The 19,487-nt window shown below is 38.2% G+C and overlaps 1 protein-coding gene across 3 annotated transcripts in view; it reads left to right on the top strand.

Moving 5' to 3' along the window:
• LOC149155035 (uncharacterized) overlaps positions 1 to 19,487 on the top strand; it is a 74,814-nt gene that overhangs the window by 53,291 nt on the left and 2,036 nt on the right. For all 3 annotated transcript variants that reach the window (XM_089443300.1, XM_089443302.1, XM_089443299.1), the window contains exon 4: positions 19,062 to 19,192. In XM_089443300.1, coding sequence (XP_089299426.1) covers positions 19,062 to 19,192 — 131 coding nt within the window. The remainder of the gene's footprint in view (positions 1 to 19,061; positions 19,193 to 19,487) is intronic.

Raw genomic sequence — 19,487 nt, 5'->3', positions numbered from 1 at the left:
TAAAACCAATTGAGATAGCTTCCTTGAAGCTCTTCTTCCACATGAGTACCTTTCCATCAGAGAAAGTTACATTGAATCCTTTGTCTTCCATGGCAGATACAGACACAAGGTTCTTCTTCAATTTGGGTACATAGAGTACATCTTGTAGATGGAGGACTTGTCCTTGAGACAAGTGGAGGGTCACAGTCCCGGTCCCTTTCACAGGATAAGTGGCATTATCCCCAAGGATAATCTCTAGATTAGTATCCCTTTCAACCATGTCAGAAAGTGCTTCCTTGAATCCGGTGATGTGTCTTGAGGCACCACTATCGATTAGCCAGACATCCATAGTGTCGGGCGGAGATGCAGCTGAGAGAGCAGATATTAGAATATACTCATTTCTTTTATCAACAACATTAGACTCCTCATACCTGGTATTTCTGGTCCTTTTAGAAGGTGGATGGTTTCCTTCAAAGTGAGCCTTCCTCTTTCCTTTGGATTTGTCATTTCTTTGATTCCCATTCCTTCGGTTGTTGTTGTTGTCGTCACTATCGGGAGAATTCTTCTGGAAGGGGCATTCTCTAGCATAGTGTCCAGTCCTATGGCAGGTGAAACATTTACCCTTCTTCTTTTGAGTCTTAGTCCTTCCTTTGTCCTTGGAACCACCAGAGTTCTTCTTTCGGGAATGAGCAACATAGGCAGCATTTCTTTCATTATCAAATTCCTTCATCCTTGTTTCTTCTTGCATACATCTAGACAGAAGCTCATCAAAGTTAGGGATGGTATTATTGTTGAGAATGGTAGTTGTGAATACTTGCCATTCATATGGAAGTCCTCCAAGTGCGGTGAGAACCATCTCAAGATCAGCTATTGTCTCCCCAATAGCTAGCAGATTGTTCCTGGTTTCGGTCAACTTCATAAAGAAAGTTTGAATAGACTCCTCTCGGCCCTTCTTCATATTCTTCAACTTGTTCTTGAGGAATAGCACTTGGTTCACATTGTTTACTCGGAACATAAGTATCAGTTTGTCATACATCTCTTTGTATGTGCCTAGTTCAGATATGTAGGCAACCAGACTCTTATTTATGGATTCCCTGATCAGCAGTTTTGCTCTGATTTCTCCCTTCTTATACTTGTGTTTAACAGCAGCAGAGGCATTTGATGGAGGTTCTTGAATCTTCCGTGTCACATGATCTAGGAGATCATGATCTTCTAATTTGAGATCTAATAACATCTTCCAGGCATGGAAGTCATCACTTCCAGTCAGCTTGTCATTCTCCCTGAATTCAGGCTTAGAGGAATCCATTTCCTTCGATGATGATTGCTATAGATAGAGTTTGTCTTCACCTCAGCTCTGATACCATGTAAAGTTTTGTAGATGTTCTATGCTAAGAGCAATTTCACTTTTCTCACAGCAATCATACAAGTAGATAAGCAAAATGCAGATAGAACATATAAGCAGATCTTACAGAAGACAAATCAGAAACAAGAAAAATGTATGTGTTTGTTTCGGCGGTCAACAGGATGCTTCAACCAGCAAAGTCTCCTTTGGTCAGCCAGCCCAGCATGTGTCACAACAACCCTCCAACCAGTAGATGAGTCAACCCAAGTCAGTTCTACAAAAGTCAACGCTGTCCTGAAAAGTCAACGCAGGGGCATCAAGCTAAAAGTCAACGCAGCAGCAAAACGGTCAACCCTTTGACCTCGATTTTTGTGCCAGGTAGTATGGCCTTCAAAAATCGAACCTCCCACAAGTTTTCAGCTTGTTTGGACCAAGCGTTGACCAAAGTCAACGCTGGTCAAACTTCTGCGAAACCCTAGCAGCAGAAACCCTAGCAGCAGAAAAATCCTCTTCGTCCTTCCCACGTGTGGCTGAAATTCGTCCTCCAGGTAGCTCGTACTTTTTAGGATGAGAGAGGAAGATGTGAGTTGTGTTGTGATCAAATTCTCTCCAACTTTTCCTGTATATATATATCCATCAATGAGGGTGTGTGACACATCTGTTGGGCATGTGAGCCTACATTACAAAACTGGCTGACCTTTGCACATATAATTTATTAAGAATAATAAATTCAAAATATAAGTTCTGCTCATCGGATTAAGACTATTTTTATATGGATTTTACACCTCTCAGAAAGAGGAATCCAACAAAAATATTAGCCTCTTAATCTGAGCATCAGAACATGGAGTTTGGACCTAGTTGTCCAAATTTAACAGTATCACCTTTCCATCATGGAATAACACTTCAAACCCCTTCGCCTCGATCACTGAGATAGACAACATGTTGCACTCGAGCTCTGGTACCCACAGTACATCTTGGACTCGTAGCAACCCTCCTGATTCCATCCTGAATGGCATCATACTTGACCTGATAGTCTTCTAACTCTTATTGCCATCCTCCACGTGCAATTTAGAGTCCCATTCGGTTAGAGTCTCGAATACTTCCCGCAATCTTGTCATATGTTTCAACGCTTTGCTATCAATGAACCATGCACCCTCATCAATGGTGACCTCAGAGAAATGAGAGACTAGAGCAAAGTCCTCTTCGAACCTTCTTGTGAAGTCATCTTGCTCACCTGTAGAAGTAGTAGTCATTGCTATCTCCTTCTTCTTCTCATTATCTCACTTCTTCCGATGCGAACACTTACTAACATAATGACCATGCTTGCCACATGTGAAACACTTTACCTTGCTCAAGTCCTTCGCTTTGCCCTTCATCTTACCTACGAGAGCCATGTTTTGTCCATCAAATTTCTTCTTATGAAGATCCTCGTCTCGCAATTCCTTTTGGATGAAGTTGTCCCACAACTTGTTCCAATTTGGCAACTTATCTCAAGAAACTATTCCTTTAATAAATGGTTTCCATTCCTTGGAGAAGCCCTTCAAAGTTGTCCTCACTAATTTAGAATTTGGAACGTTATCACCAATGACAGTTAGCTCATCACAAACTTGAGACGCTCTCGTGAGATACGAAGCCACATCCTCGCCATTGAACATCTTGGTGTTCTTGAAGTTCTCTCTCAATACGAGAAACTGATTCTTGTTCTTATTTTGGAAAAAGTACTTAAGAGCCTTCCACATATCATGTGCAATGTTCTTCCTAGTAAGATGAGGTATCAACTTTTAAGTGATGCTTTACACCATTTAGGATGATTATCTTGGCCCTCACATTCAACTATTCAAACTCATCCAACTCTTTAGGAGTTGTTGGATTTTGAATCTCCTTATCAGCAAACTTCCATATTTTGTTCATTAACAAGACTAGCCTGATCCTTTCTTTCCAAGGAATATATTTGGACAACCCATCCAATCTATCCTCATACCTCAGACTAGCAACCAACTTTGCCATGTTGTTAGTCCTTCAACAACAATCAATCAACTCCCTCTTAGGCTTCTTGTTGTGCGCACTCTGATTCACAGCCCCTTCAAAGTAGCTTTGATACCATGTTGAATTTTCATTACACCCTAGGTCTACTCTATGGCTTACCAAACACACAAACACACTAGGTATGTTCAACCAAAACAATTGTTGTAGATGCCCTTCACTACCATCCCTTTTTGCCCTCTTGTCCTTGATGTACCTGGCTCTCCTTTGGCTCCAATAACCACAGAGAAATAGGTCCTTTAACTCCTCTGTCCAAGCAGCTGCTCACAATGCATTTAATCCTTCAAATACATTGCATATATCAACTCCAACCACTTCAACTACTCATAGTCACTTAGTCCTTCAAGATCATTGTATAATCAGTGTTCAAACAAGTTGTTTACACCCTTCTTTGATGAACAAACTTCAACATTTATGCTCAACAATCATCCAACAAAGAATAACAACCTCCTTTCCACAGACTTCAACACTTTTGTTCATCGTTCCAGGCTTCCACAAGGGTCACAACCTTCCACAGAGCAACCTGTCTAATCTGAGGGCTTCTTAACATAGCTACGATCCTTCTTTTCCTTTTGTATATGATCCTGAGACCTATTGGACCATTTCCAGCCACTCTGAGGCCTTTCGGCCTACCTATAACAAAGATACTAGGGATTTGGCCCTCTCTCAAGATTCACAACAGAGCTTTAGGGCTTTGGCCCCTCCCTTCTGGACAAAACAACTCTTTTAAGACTCTTGGCTAGCACTCCTTTAATTCGGTTTGCTCAGAAACACAAAAAATCCACTTGGCCTTCATCTAGGGATACCCACAACTTTAGGTTTGCTCTAGCTCAACTTTCTTGAGGTTTGCGACTCTCCTTCTTGTTTTACTATTCCAATGGATGAGTTGCAATGTATGTTGCAACCTCTCATGGTCTCTCATATAAATAACTCTCTAATTATTGACTTAGGAGCCCTTTAACCCATTTAGGTGCGACCTTTACAACAATTAGAATAAACAATGAAGATATTTGGGTTCTAAGCCCACACTTTGTGTCCAAAACCCACTGCTTGGGTACGTAGCCCACAAAAGTCCATTTTCGTGGGTTTTCTCCACACAAGACAAGTACCCTAAACTTGTTGGAGTACCTCCCAAGCTACACTTTTCAACAAATCAAGTATGGACAAGGTATGACAGGTGGTTGAAAATAGCATGAAAGAAACCATTTGATCAGTTTGAAGTTTTATATTTATTGAAGAGCAGGTGGATCCAATTTGAAATATTATGAAAAGTGGTCCACAAGAAGTTGAAGAAGAAGGTGGGTGCCTCCACTATGGTTGGTGCCTCAATCAAGTTGAAGCCTACAACAAGTCGAAGTTTGCATATCTTTGAGGTTGGTGCCTCAATCAGGTTGCAACCTACAATGAGTAGCTACTTGCACATTTTCGAGGTTGTTTCCTCAATCAGGTTGTAGCTTACCACAAGTAGTTGTTGTTGAAATGTGTGACTAGGCTCGGTCTTCATAATATCTATTGTAATCATGATTTTATATATTTGATATTAAAAAGAAAAGAAATTTATTATTGTCATTCTTGATGCATGGGTTTCATGCTCAAGATAAATTTATTTATAGGTCAAGCACACATTGAGTGCTTCTAGGTTTGTCACAGTTTTATGAAGTAAAAAGAGTCATTGTCATACATGTAAGACCTCTTTGGGCATCCTGTATTATGTAAAAGAAATTTATTTAAGTCATAAAAGACCCTCCAAGACCTTATCGACGAGCTGCAACAAGTCGACCTACATGAAAGAGCAAGTCGGCTTCATGGAGGCAATTCGTACTCTTGGAAAGCCTATAAATAAGAGGCATCCTCATTTGAAGCACACATTGAAGACATATGAAGAAGCAAGAAAAAGAGTTTGATCTTAAAAGGAAGAAGTTCTAAGGCATGCAAAGTTCGAGAAGGAAGCTAGAGTCGAAGTTTTGTGGTCTCTCTCTCTCTCTCTTAAGTGCAATGAAATTTTGAAGCTACTAGGTAAAAGTTGTTGGAGAACAAAGTTGCTAGAAGTCAAAATTGTTGGAAAATTGCTAGAGGACGAAATTGCTAGAAGTCAAAATTGTTGTAAAGTTGTTGGAGGTCTAAATTGCTGGAAAGTTGCTAGAGGTCGAAGTTGTTGGGGTCGAAGTTGTTGCTGGAAGGTCAGAGTTTGTTGCATTAAATTGTGTGAGGAAAGCTCACCAAGAAGGAAGGTTGACTTGGTCTTGGAGGGGTCTTTGTCAAGGGTCTTAGGTCTTGGAATTCGTCATTTGAAGATTCTATAAGAAGAGAAGAATTCTTGTGGGTTTTCCTCTCAAGAGGAGAGGTTTTGGCCCTGGCTAGCAACATACAATTTGTGTCCTCGTCTCTTTGATATTTATTGTTTGGTAGTTGTTTGATGATAGAGAACACAACAATAATCAAGTGAAAGAAGAAGTTAATAACAAGTACCTCATGTTAAGTTAAAATAACATCACAAGCAGTGATCAAAGTAAGAGAAATCACCTAATCTAACTGCCCCTACGTTATGAATATAATTCATAACAATTAAATAAATAGAATAAATATAAATATTAAATAATCAAATATTAGTTAGGTTAAATAGTCATTAAGTTAAGTGAAAAGGCATGTCTAAAAGACATGCCCATTCACGAAAGGTCACCTGTTGAGGTATAAAAGCAGGGCCTCATTGTAAACATTCATATCATCTTATACAATTATATATATATTAATAAATTATTATTACAAATACCTGTGTGTATTTTAACAATTAAATTTACAAGCTATCAGTTTTCATACTTCAGCCATAGTTTTTATGCTTCAGTGGTATCAGAGCCATGGCACACGAGATAATCATGTGGGCCTTTGAACGTAGTTTGCCGCACAATGTGCCATTATGTTCACATCTTGATTATGTTGAACAAATCAGTGTTCAAGAAGTATTTCAGCATTTAGAAAAATCATGTGCCGATGCTGCAACATGTTTTAAGGAAGATGAAAGAAATGACGGGGATACTAATTATGTTTATGAAGATCAATATGAAGCTGCGAAGGACGATGAATCACACGAGTTGCAAAAAAGACAGCCCCGAAATCACAAATTGATCAATCACTCGCCCGACAACGATAACAACCACGAAAATAGGTAGAAGGAAAAATATACGCAGAAAATCTCGAAACAAAAATCTATGACGCAACCACCAGAGTTTTTATGCTACATTAGCCAAAACCTCAGTAGGATGAGGTCATATGCTAGTTCTCGTTGTGACAATATTGTATCGGACAGTTTTATGTCGGACTTGCAACTAGAAGTTCCGGATGCAGAGAAAACATACCCGACATCTCCTTCGTTTCAGAGATTGCTTGTATTAAGTGCCCCTGAATGGAAAAGGATTGTGATGGGCTGTTTAGACGCTCTTGGATATGGTGTTATCCAAATAGTATATTCTTTCACTCTAGTGAAAATGGCTTCTACGCTGTTTGTGACAAATATACAGAAGCTGAAATCTGAAGTCAGAATTTATTGCATCGCTTTTGTAGCGCTTGCACTTGTTGCTTTTATAACCAATTTGATGCAACATTATAACTTTGCAGTGATAGGCGAGTTTCTATCAAGAAGGATCCGACAAAGAATGCTTTTGAAAATTCTTACATTTGAAGTAGGTTGGTTCGTTCTGGACCAAAATTCCAGTTCAGCAGTATGCTCAAGGCTGGCCAAAGAAGTTAATACCGTGAAATCCTTGGTTTCGGACCGTTTTTCACTATTAGTGGAATGTGTCTCTGGAATACTTGTCACATTCATTCTAGGACTAGCCTTATCATGGCGACTTGGTATCGTCTTGATCGGTCTACAGCCGTTGCAGGTTATTTGTTTCTACACTAGAAAAGTTCTCCTTCAGGCCATCTCGCGTAAATCTGCAAAAGCACAGGTTCAAGGAAGCCAAGTGGCCTCAGAATGTTTTACGCATCACAGAACCATTGCAGCCTTTTGCTCTCAGGAGAAAGTTATTGACTTATTTGACTCCACACAGGCAAGCCCACACGAGGAGATTAAGAAACAGTCATGGTACGCAGGAATCGGCCTGGGAACAAATCAGTTTATCACACTATGCTATGTACCTTTTGTTACTGGTATGCGGGAAAACTTATGAAGAGTGGAGACTTAAGCTTCTCTATTTTTTTGTTGAGCTACTTTATTTTTCTTAGAACCAGTTGAATGATAGCAGACACAGGAAGTATGACCTGGGACCTGGCCAAGGGATCTCAAGCTGTCCCATCTGTGTTTGAAATTCTGGGTAGAAACAACCTTATTGACCCAGACAATGAGGGTGATAGTTGTGATGAAGTCCGAGGTGTTGTGGAGGCCAAACATGTAGATTTTGCTTATCCATCTCGTCCTGAGGTTGTTATCTTTAGCGATTTTTGCTTTAAAATCAGTGCGCGCAGTGACTTTGCTCTAGTTGGAAGAAGCGAGTGTGGTAAGTCCACCATCATTGGACTGATAGAGAGATTCTACAATCCACCGTTGACTGTCCCGTCTTTGGTCGTTACAGCCACGGAGCCATCGACATTTGCCACGGTCAGCCAATAGTAGGGTCAACGTGACCATTCGGCGGAGGGACATGACTGTCCAAATAGAAGAAAAAAAAATGCGCCGTGTTAATTATATATATATATATATATTATTAAAAAACAAAATAAATAAATAATTGAAAAACATTATTATTTAAAGAAAAAAATAAGACTTATTAAAAGAATTATTATTAAAAATAAAAAATCCAAGAAATATTACTGATGACCTATAAGACAAGAGGATGGTCAGAATATAGACATCGAGACGACATACACTAAGTGAAGAAAACCCCCAGCATTAAAGCTTTGATGAGATACACTAAGTGAAGAAAACCCCAGCATTAAAGCTTTGAGGACAAAGCTTCTGAAGGAAGGCGCTATGTTATGAATATAATTCATAACAATTAAGTAAATAGAATAAATATAAATATTAAATAATCAAATATTAGTTAGGTTAAATAGTCATTAAGTTAAGTGAAAAGGCATGTCTAAAAGACATGCCCATTCACGAAAGGTCACCTATTGAGGTATAAAAGCAGGGCCTCATTGTAAACATTCATATCATCTTATACAATTATATATATATTAATAAATTATTATTACAAATACCTGTGTGTATTTTAACAATTAAATCTACAAGATATCAATTTTCATACTTCAGCCATAGTTTTTATGCTTCACCCTAGATTTCTCAACATGGTATCAAAGCTAAGGGGACTACAACAAGAAGAAGAGGCAACTTTAAGATCACATCATTGAAGAAGGATACATAAGGGCCTAACACAAGGAAATTATTAACAAGGACTAAGAAGCACCAAGGAGGAGTACTCATCTCAAGGATTACATCATCACTAGGAGGAGACCTCAAGGACCCTAATTCCACTCAAAGAAAGAAGGACTACATATTTGAAGCATCTTGATGTTTCCATATTCTACATTCATACATCCAAAGGAAGCAAGACGAAGCATTGCCATCATCAAAGAAGAAGTCAAGGTGATCTCCCTCACATTGAAGCAAAGATCACATCTCAAACATTCTTGAAGAAGATCATCATCAAGAAAGCATCACATTGAAGATATCATCATCAAAGGAGCATCTTCACTTGACAAGTAAGTATCTTTATATTTATGTCTAAATCTACTATCAAAATGACTTCATTTTGCAAGGAGAGCAACAAACTGGTTGGGTCATCAAATTTCTTTGCATGGAAGAAGAGGATAGATTTGATCCTCATAGAGAATGAAGTTATTGAATATTTTAAGGGTTCAATCTCCAAAACATCTCAAGAGCAAGCTCAAGCACTATCGAAGTATATGAAAGGGGAAATAAGGGCTCAAAGAATCCTCATAGAATCAATCAAGGACTCCATCATCCCTTATGTAGCAAAGTTGGAGAAATCAAAGGATATCTATGATAAGCTAGTAGAATTGCTTTCCGTAAGCACTACGGGAGAAGTTATATCATTTAGAACCGAGCTATACAAGATGAAGGTATCAAAGGAAGAAGGGATAGCCTCATACCTTATGAGGGTGTCACAAATAAGAGATCAACTACAAGAATTAGGAGAAATAATGTTTGATAAAAAAAGGACCACTGTTGTGCTAAATGCACTACTTCATGAATGGGGCAACTTTGTATCAAGTATCTATGGAAAGAAGGAAGCCACTATGTTTAGTGGACTTTGGTCATTATGTAAGATTGAAGAAACTAGGTTGAAGGCAAAGAGAGATGTTGGGTCAAATGAACAAGTTGAAGCATACATTGCCATGGCTAGGAGAAATGGAAAGTTTGGAAATTTTGATCCTCGGAAAAAGAATAAGATTGATATGTCAAAGATACAATGCTATGAATGTAATGAATATGGGCACTTTAAAAGGAATTGTCCCAAACTCAAGAAGGACAACAAGAAGAGAAAGGAAAGAAATGAAGCCCATGTTACCGAAGAAGTGGAAGAATCAAAAAAGAAGAAATCAAAGGAGGAAGTGAAAGATCTCTACTATGACTGAGATAATCTCCTTCACTTAGTTCTTTTCAGTTATAGAAGAGAATAGAAAGCATCACAAGTATGATAGGATGCATTATAGCAAGATAGAGATGACATCATCATAGAAGCATGGAAGGATAGCTGAAGTAGAAAGTCTACATGGTTATAACAGTCATCATGATAGAAATGGCATCTCCATTGGAAGCATATAAGGACAATCGAAGTAGCAGTATATATGGTTGGAGGAAAGTCATCTAGCAAGATAAAAGATAAAGAAATCATCATACATCATCATCATTAGGAAGGAGCATTTGTAGAATGAGGATCATCAAGATCCTCCATTGGAATCTTCATTAATAAGGTTCACTTCTACTTAGAAGAAGAAAGTGCCTCGCAGATAGTCCACATTCCACCTTGTGTGGGATTTGCTGGTAAGGTATGATGACCAAGATGCGGAACATGTCAAGTTGGAAAAGGAAGCTGCTAGAAGGAAGTCTAGATTACCAAAAGAAGGAAAATGTATGTATATATTTAATAGATAAAGTCATGTCATCATATAGTTGTAGATAGCATGGTTGATTGCTCTATCTCATGAGCATGATCAAGGAAGAAGGATCTCTTCTATTAGAATGATGCATGAAAGTTTGTAGACAATATGCCTTGAACTCTTCTCCATATCAATAAGATGAAATCAACATAATATGACGTCATATAGAATATGAGGTGGTTGGCAATGATGGGTCCTATGTTGAAAGAACCATGTAAAGAAGATCCCGAGGAAAGAAATATGTGAAGAAAGGAAGAAGAGTTCGTGAAAGATGCAACTACAGTCACGTACAGTAAGATAAGTGATCAACATCTGATAACTAGAAGAATTAGCTATGACATCTCCATGGAGAAGGTATGAAGACCCTTGGTATTGAATGTCTTGGAGATGGATTCATACATGTGCAGGATGTTGATGTCATGACCAAAGGCGATCATAAAAAGGTAATTTTGATTTGATGTTCATTTTAATTTTTGAAAACATCTGGTTGAGTTGAAACAGGGCTACCAAAAGGGAGTTTTAGAAGTCACCTACAATTAGTACTCATGAGAATGGATGGAAGATCCTGAAAGAAACATGACTTGGAAGACGTAGTTGTATGAAGGATAGTTAGATGTGGACTAGAAGATCACTTTTAGATGAAGAGAAGGATGACATGACTATTGGTTCAACATTATGGCTCGTTGAAAAGAAATTGATGTAGAAGATGGTCGATGCCCTACGAAGAAGTTATGATGAAGAAGGCTCTATAATGAATAAGATGAAGTTCATGACTTGATTGAGAAAGAGGAGCCCTCAAGCAGATGATAGTACCATGATCTCCACCAAGGAGCAGAGAGTTGATGTTGGAAACAAGTCCCTAGTCAAGAGGGAGCTTGGGTATATTCCTTTAATAGGAATGTGTTGATCCTCCCTAGTTAAGAAGGAGAGATAGACACATCATTCTTGTCTTCATGTTATGAAGAAAGAATGGAGGATTGGGTAAGCATCTGGTTTTCGATACTCTTTGAGGATGTGGTAGGGCATACAATAGGTAAAAGTAGTCGAAGAGGAAATTCCTTGAGGATGTGTTATTCCAAGATAGGAATTGTCCTAGAAGGACATACCTTGTGAACATCTGGGTGGTGTATGTACCTTAAGAGATAATGTTGATGGTGTCTATTAGTCATTGTTTTGCCAGCATTGTGCTCTAATCTTGTGGAGAGACATAGGTATTAGTCAACGCCTTACTATGTGACAATGCTATTTGGTATGATGAGATGTACTGAGATAAGCTGAAATAATAGCTTATAAGATTGCTTACCAATCTGATTCTTCTTATGAGAATTCTTCAATATGAGAATGTCCAAGTACCTTATATGGATTATGAATACCCCCCTAGTTAAGAGGGAGTGTTGAAATGTGTAACTAGGTTCGGTCTTAATAATGTCTATTGTAATCATGATTTTATATATTTGATATTAAAGAGAAAAGGAATTTATTATTGTCATTCTTGATGCATGGGTTTCATGCTTGAGATAAATTTATTTATAGGTCAAGCACCCATTGAGTGCTTCTAGGTTTGTCATAGAATTATGAAGTCAAAAGAGTCATTGTCATACATTTAAGACCCCTTGGGCATCTTGTATTATGTAAAAGAAATTTATTTGAGTCATAAAAGACCCTCCAAGACCTTGTCAATGAGTCGGTTTACATGAAAGAGCAAGTCGGCCTCGTGGAGGCAATTCATACCCCAGGAAAGCCTATATACAAGAGGCATTCGACTTCATTTGCAGTACACATCCAAGACACGTGAATAAGCAAGAAAAAGTGTTCGATCTTAAAAGGAAGAAGTCCTAAGGCAACCGAAGTTAAAGAAGGAAGCTAGAGTCAAAATTTTGAAGGTCTCTCTCTCTCTCTTAAGTGCAACGAAATTCTGAAGCTGCTAGGTAAAAGTTGTTGGAAGATGAAGTTGTTGGAAAGTTGTTTGAAGTCAAAATTGTTGGAGGACAAAGTTGTTGGAAGTCAAAATTGTTGGAATGTTGTTGGAGGTTGAAATTGTTGTAGGTCAAAATTGCTAGAAAATTGTTGGAGGTCGAAGTTGTTGCTGGAAGGTCAAAATTTGTTGTTGTAAATTGTGTAAGGAAAGTTCATCAAGAAGGAAGGTTGAATTGGTCTTGGAGGGTCTTTGTCAAGGGTCTTAGGTCTTGGAATTTCTCATTTGAAGATTCTATAAGAAGAGAAGAATTCTTGTGGGTTTTCGTCTCAAGAAGAGAGGTTTTGGCCCTAGCTAGAAGCCTACATTTTGTGTCCTCTTGTCTCTTTGATCTTCATTGTTTGGTAGTTGTTTGATAATAGAGAACACAATAATAATCAAGTGAAAGAAGAAGTTAATAGCAAGTACCTCAATTTAAGTTAAAAGAACATCACAAGCAGTTATCAAAGTAAGAGGTATCAACTAATCTAGCTGCCCCTAGATTTCTCAACAGTTGCTTGCATATCTTGGGGGCGGGTGCCTCCAACAGGTCGGTGCTTGCAAATCTATGTAATGGATTGAAGAAAAAGAAGAAGAAGAATTTGTGGTTTTCTCCCATAAGGGTTTCCACATAAAAACTTGAGTCCTCTTGTGTTGATGTGATGACTCCTTGATGCATTGTTGATACGATGATGACTTTTTGATGCATTGTTTTATTTATTGATATGTTGCAAATGGTTATGGTACATTTCTATAGAATTGCTCATTGATCAAATTTGTGAAATGATAAAATTGCCACCACATTGATTCACCCCCCCTCTTAGTGTGATGTTTGGTCTTAACACTTTGTAGTTGATATGCCATGTGGAGGCCATTACAGATTACCTTGAGATCATACTAGAGTGCCAAGAGTGATATTGCAACAATTGGCCAAGTGAGACAATGCATTGAGAAACTAGTTTTTTTTATTCCACTAAGCGAACTTGTTCATGATATAACAACCATGAGTGAAAATAGATTCTTGGTTTTTGCAAAATAATCCTTAGTCACAAGAAAGAACCAAGGATTTGAAGAGTTGGAATTTTATTGCATTGTGGTCACCGATATCTTGTTGTGGTTCAAAAAGTGGAGCTTCAACACTCTTATATTGCATCGTGAGACATTTGTTGTTTGGATGACAGGATTTCTTATAAAGGGTACAATATTCCCTAATGCCCTTCTGCAACTCACTGTTATTTTATAGCTACTAGAAAGGAGGAAATATGAAAATTGAGGTACAATGGCCTTTTGTGATTATTGTTGTGGGTTTGGCCTAGAATGCACTTTTTGTACTTTGGCTTATACTGTCAAGGCAACCTAAGAAGCTTGTTCAAGAGAATCGATGGTTAGGAGTCTAGAAAATTGGAGATGAGGAAGAAGACCAAAAATAAAATTAATGCAGTGAGATTCCTAAAAATCCTTTACCTCAGACTTGATAGGTAAGTTTTTGAAGCCATTAGTATATTGTAGAGAAGTTCACCTAGTAGCTTAATACTCTATTTTTTACCCTTGTGTTGTATGTAGTTTGTTTTGTAAATGTTGTGCATACATTTATGTTTTTCTTCGGTGTTAGGCCATGTGGGAAATGTATAGAAAACACTCATGATGTGTATGTGCACATATGTTGTATAGATTCCTTATGAGGAACCAAAGGCCAAGACCCCACTAGAGAATGACTATATACTCAGGCTTGTTTATATTTCCTATGCAAACATGATAATGTCATCCTTATGTAGGCACATAAAATATGTCAATATATATATACACGAAATGGTTTTTCTATGAGCGCATGATGGGATGATGAAGCAATGACAGGTAAGGGGGTCAAAAGGGGAAAATTACCTTTCCCTCTTTCAAGCCATGAACTTGCCACACATGATTAATATGTTGCCAAACAAATATGGCTTGAGGAAGAAAACCAACAACATATTCCTGCATTCAAGGCATTGTATATAATCTATTATCATTAATTGGAAGCCTCTTCAATCAATATTTTTCCTGGACTTTTGTGATCATTGCAATACTTTGCTTTGTTTCTTCGATATTATGGCTATTAGGTTGTTTTTGGACATGGGGAGTGTCACTTTGGTAGAAATGAATTTGGCTGTATGGAGCATGAGAACTTGGAATGGATAATTTTGTTAATTTGAACCCTGTGCCCAATCTTGATCATCTTAAGTTGTTGTTCAGCTCAATTATGCTCAACAGAAGGTTTGAGATTGAAGTTCCTTGATGAAAAATGTTGTCTAAGCGTGGTCCTTACTAGATTTGTTGCTTGACTTGGATCTCCATCATAGAATTGTAGTGGCTATGAAGGGTTCCTTGTACAATAGGATATATGATAGAGGAATGGTAGAGCTAGTGTGAGTGTTGGCTGTGAGGAGATGCCCATATGTCAAGGGAGTGTTGGTAGAGGGTGCTATAGAGTTTACACTGTTTTGGTTGGATTAAGATTCACGACAGTTGCAATTATTCAGACTAGATCATGTGACATTGTTAGGGTGTGTTTTGAAAGAGAAAACCAGCAGTAAGATTCACGACGGTTGCTATTATTCAGACTAGATCATGTGTGACTTTGTTAGGGTGTTTTTTGAAAGAGAAAACCAGTAGGCAGTTCCTTATCGTACTTGCCTCGTATCCTAGCTCAAGGATGGTGTTCATAGTGTGATTGAGAGAGAAAACCAATAGGAAGTTCCTTATCCTAGTTGCCTCATATACTAGCTCAAGGATGGTGTTCACAATGGTATAATAAGGCCAAATAGAAAAGTGCTCCTATGCATGATTCCATTGATAAATATAATCTTGTAATGTATCTTGTTTTCATTTTTTTTTATGTTGTGATGCATGCATAGGAGGTGAATTAAGATGGATTGTTTGTGATGACTCTAAAATTTCTAAAGTTTTGTGCTTAGTTTTTATGCATAAATCAAATGAATTGTATATAAAATCAATATGTTGTGTTGGGATCCTCCCTAGGGTTGTCATAAGGGCTTATGGGCCCATTAGAGTTAAGAATAAGATAAGAATGGTGGCCATTTAATGTAATGTGGACTAGGTCCACAATGTTAGTTATTAATATATAAGGTTTGTTACCCACCCAAGTGGTGACCCATTGGAAAAAAAAACTTTTCTCCCTTTTTGTTCAGCGTGCCGCCAATAACCCTAGGTAATCTACAGATAACTAGCGTCAAAGGACCCCCAATTATGATCTAGTCAGTGCTTTGTGACATCTAGCCTACTTATCAGATGAAGGTGGGTCATCCATTATAAGGTACATCAATCATGGTTGTCATCAAGTGATGTCATTAATGTTTAAGAGCATATTAGTAGGAATCATAGGTTGAATTGGATGATTGATCTTTCAGTTGTATTCTTGTTCCTATGCTTTGCCTTGGTGGCTACCTCTTGATCCTGTCCAATGTGACCTTGTTTGAGGCCTTTCTTTGCAGAAGGGGCACGAATCAGAGGCACTGATTGATGTTGCGCACCCTTGGTAATCCATACTCCTCACTTTCCATCTTTCCCTGGTTTCATGTCCCAATCTTTGGGCTGATTGTTATTTATCACTAGCATTGGTTCCCTGATTTTCTCATTCTTGAGTAGGAGCTTGAAAACATTGCCTTTAAAGGTTGATGTAGTAGAAAGAAAATAAAAAGCATGAGACATAAAGATAAAATGCAAATATTGGCTGGGATTAAAGAAAGTGCGTGGACAAAAGCCTAGCTTGGGCTCTACCCCACTCATTGGCACTCACCTAGTTTTTGGTTAATGCATGAGAAAATCAAAAGAAAAGTAATTTTGAATCACAATCCTGATGGACGATAAACTCCTTCATCGTATAGGGTTATGAATACATAAATCAAGCTTGTAGGCTAAGTTATACAAGAAAAAGAAAATCATTAAAGAAATAGGCGCACAAGAGGGGTGGTAAAAATAGGTTGACAAAAGGGGTAACTCAGGTCTCATGATTGCTCCCTCTACACATTATGATGCTCAAGAATGATGGCATTTCATAGCTGGTAGATTGAAACATACAATAGCCCTCTTGAGAAGTACTTAAGCAAGGCTTGTAGCACACTGAGTTCACAATTGCATGGGAGTAAAGATGTGAGTAGTAAGCAACCTTGCACATTATTGCTCGGCCCACATAAAGAGAAGGTGACAACACATAAGTATGGGATGGATGGATGGTGCGAGGAAGTAGGAATCCAATCTTGCGGGTTGTTGGAGGATGGCATGTATATTGGGATGCAAAATCAGGAGTTAGAACTATGGCATAGTGGCATCTCAATTACAATTGAAGTAGCGCAGCGTTAGCATGGTGGTCGGTTTCAGGGATTGCTGGTGACTGGTGGGTGAGATGCGCTTTGGGAAGTCATGGACTCCGGAGGCGTTATGGTTGCAGTTGACATCTACTATGACAGAGATCCCCGACAGTTAGAATGGAGGGAGATTATGAGATGGTACCCTATCAAAGGGAAAAGTTATGGGAGAATACATTTAGCTAGGGGTACAACACAGGTGGAGTGTTTAGACATTTGGGACGATAGATTCCCTATTTGGCAGTGGGATCTAGGTGGGTTATCTCATCTTATGGCAGGGCTTGACCACCCTATTTGGCAGTGGGATCTAGGTGGGTTATCTCATCTTATGGCAGGGCTTGACCACCCTATTTGGCAGTGGGATCCAGGTGGATCATTCCATCATATGGTAGGGCTTGACCAAGCGGGAAAGCACAGCTGGGAGGATGAAGAAAGTGTCATGGCTCTAGCAGCATACAATTTTGTTGGGTGGATGTCCCACTTGTTGGGGGGGATACGCCAAGAACAGGTTTGCCAGTGAGCACTGGAGGTCAGATCTTCTACAAACAGTGGTTAGTTTGGAAGATGAATGCAGTAACATGAGAGCTCAACTCCATGATAGCAGATTTCTAGTCTGCACCTATACCAAATTGGAGCAGCAGAAGCTTCGGGGAAGCATGACCAGGGAATTGTTAGTAGGTCTATCGGTAGCATATGGCAGCACATGCCAACACGTAAGTCCCTTGGATGATGATCTAACTAGAGTATTGTGCCCACAGGAATTCTCACTTGTCAACAATTTCTTATGGAGCAGCATGATATGGTTTATCAAGGGAAATCTTTGTGAGGAGCAACAATCTTCAATCTTATCAGGATTTTTTGGGGAGGATGAACTACATCTTTATGATATGGAAAAGTCTAGGAGGATTGAGATGATACAACAGTTGCATAAGGAAGCATTCTGCAGAATGGTGTGGGATCATTGTATTGATGTTGGAATTGCCTGGGGTCAAGCAATTTTGAGAAGGGAGGACTGTAATGTCCCTTTTTTCGGGCATTGGGAACAAAGAGCATCTTAGTAGTCTACGCTACAAATTAAAATTAATTGATTAATTAAAAGTGACTAAGAAAAGAGTATATTATAAAGTCACTTTACTAGGAGAAAAGGTGATCCATGGTATTCCGATAAGCCACCATATTAAAGAGAAGCAGGAGCCCATTCGAGGATATGTGTGGATGGTTTGGTTAATTGAATTTGTGGGCTCATTTAGCTTTGTATGGGGGTTGGTAACCCTAGTGTAGATCTTCAGGGGTGAGACTATCCTCTCTATGGATATTACAGTAAACTAGTTGCGGTGGTGAGACACCCACCCTAGCTAGTCAAGAGGGAGAACCATTTCAGGTTCTCCATTGGTACTTAATGAAGCAAGGAATATCAAATTGCAGCAGTGTCCAGGAGTCCGGAATTTTGCAGCAACTCGTATCACCATCAACCAGGTTTCCAATAAATCAACTTGGTATTTTAAAAAAGTTGTCAGCATGTGCTTTTCTTCATATGATTAATAAAATAACTGGCTGCACTTATTGCTGCATATATTTTCCTCTGTTTGATCTATTTTGATTAGCAAAATAATTTTCTGTGGCATTTTTCTGTGAAATTATAAGTGAAAATTTCTTGAAGAAATCTGAAAAGAAAAATTATCGAAATTTATAAAATAATTATAAAGGGATATTACAGAATAGGATGAGTATGGTAACCATTTAATGTAACATGAACTAGGTTCACAATGTTAGTCATTATATTATAAAGGGATATTACAGAATAGGATGAGTATGGTAACCATTTAATGTAACATGAACTAGGTTCACAATGTTAGTCATTATTAAATAAGGACCATTAGGTGGTTAGCATGGAATAAATGTGATGTGGCCTCATTAAAAAAGGGCCACTAGGTTGTCAGATTTGGTAGCTGTAAATAAATTAATAAATTCAGGCATTCAATGGCTTTGTATTATTAATTGCAGACTTTTATGTATTTATGCCATCACTTAGTTCTGAATATTTTTTTAGCATTCACTGAGATTATATCTGTAACTTTCAATGAGATTCACAGAATAAAGGCTGGGATTTGGCTCAATTACTTAGTGGGAATCTTGTGCATGATTGCTAATATTTAGTTTACCTAATCACCAATGCAAATGCACAGTTTGAGTTTCTCATATATAAATCCTGCTTTGAAATGAGTGCTGAGGCTGTCTACTTTCATGTGTAATGTATCAGCTCATTCATCAATGACTTGGCAATCAGGACATTGCTTGAAACATGTCAGGACAATAAATGTAAACCTGTTGTAATCTCATCTCTACAGCACATGTTTATCACAGCTACACAAGAAAATAAAAGAGTTCTTGGTAAGAATGTAGCATTTCTACTTTGAACAAGCAGTTAGCTATAGATCCCACAATTCCTGCAGTCTTCTGTTACTGTTTTACTCTGAAATTCAATTGAATCTTTTTGATTTCAAATCTAGATAAAACAGATCATAGGATCTTTATTGCAAGATTTCATAATCCTTTTCAAAATGCTTGCATTTTTAATACTTAATTTTCAAGTAACAGTTTAAAGGGCTTGCTGCAATTCAGTTGACTTTTTTTTATATCCCATGAAAACGAAGACAGATTTACAGGATTTCTAATCTTTCACATG

Source organism: Pinus tabuliformis, chromosome 9 (genome assembly GCF_031772625.1).
Source record: "Pinus tabuliformis cultivar Carrire ecotype Pingquan chromosome 9, CPIR1, whole genome shotgun sequence".
In the NCBI taxonomy this organism is placed as follows: Eukaryota; Viridiplantae; Streptophyta; class Pinopsida; order Pinales; family Pinaceae; genus Pinus; species Pinus tabuliformis.
The sequence above is the reverse complement of the archived record's forward strand: the minus strand, read 5'-3'. Positions and strand labels throughout refer to the sequence as shown.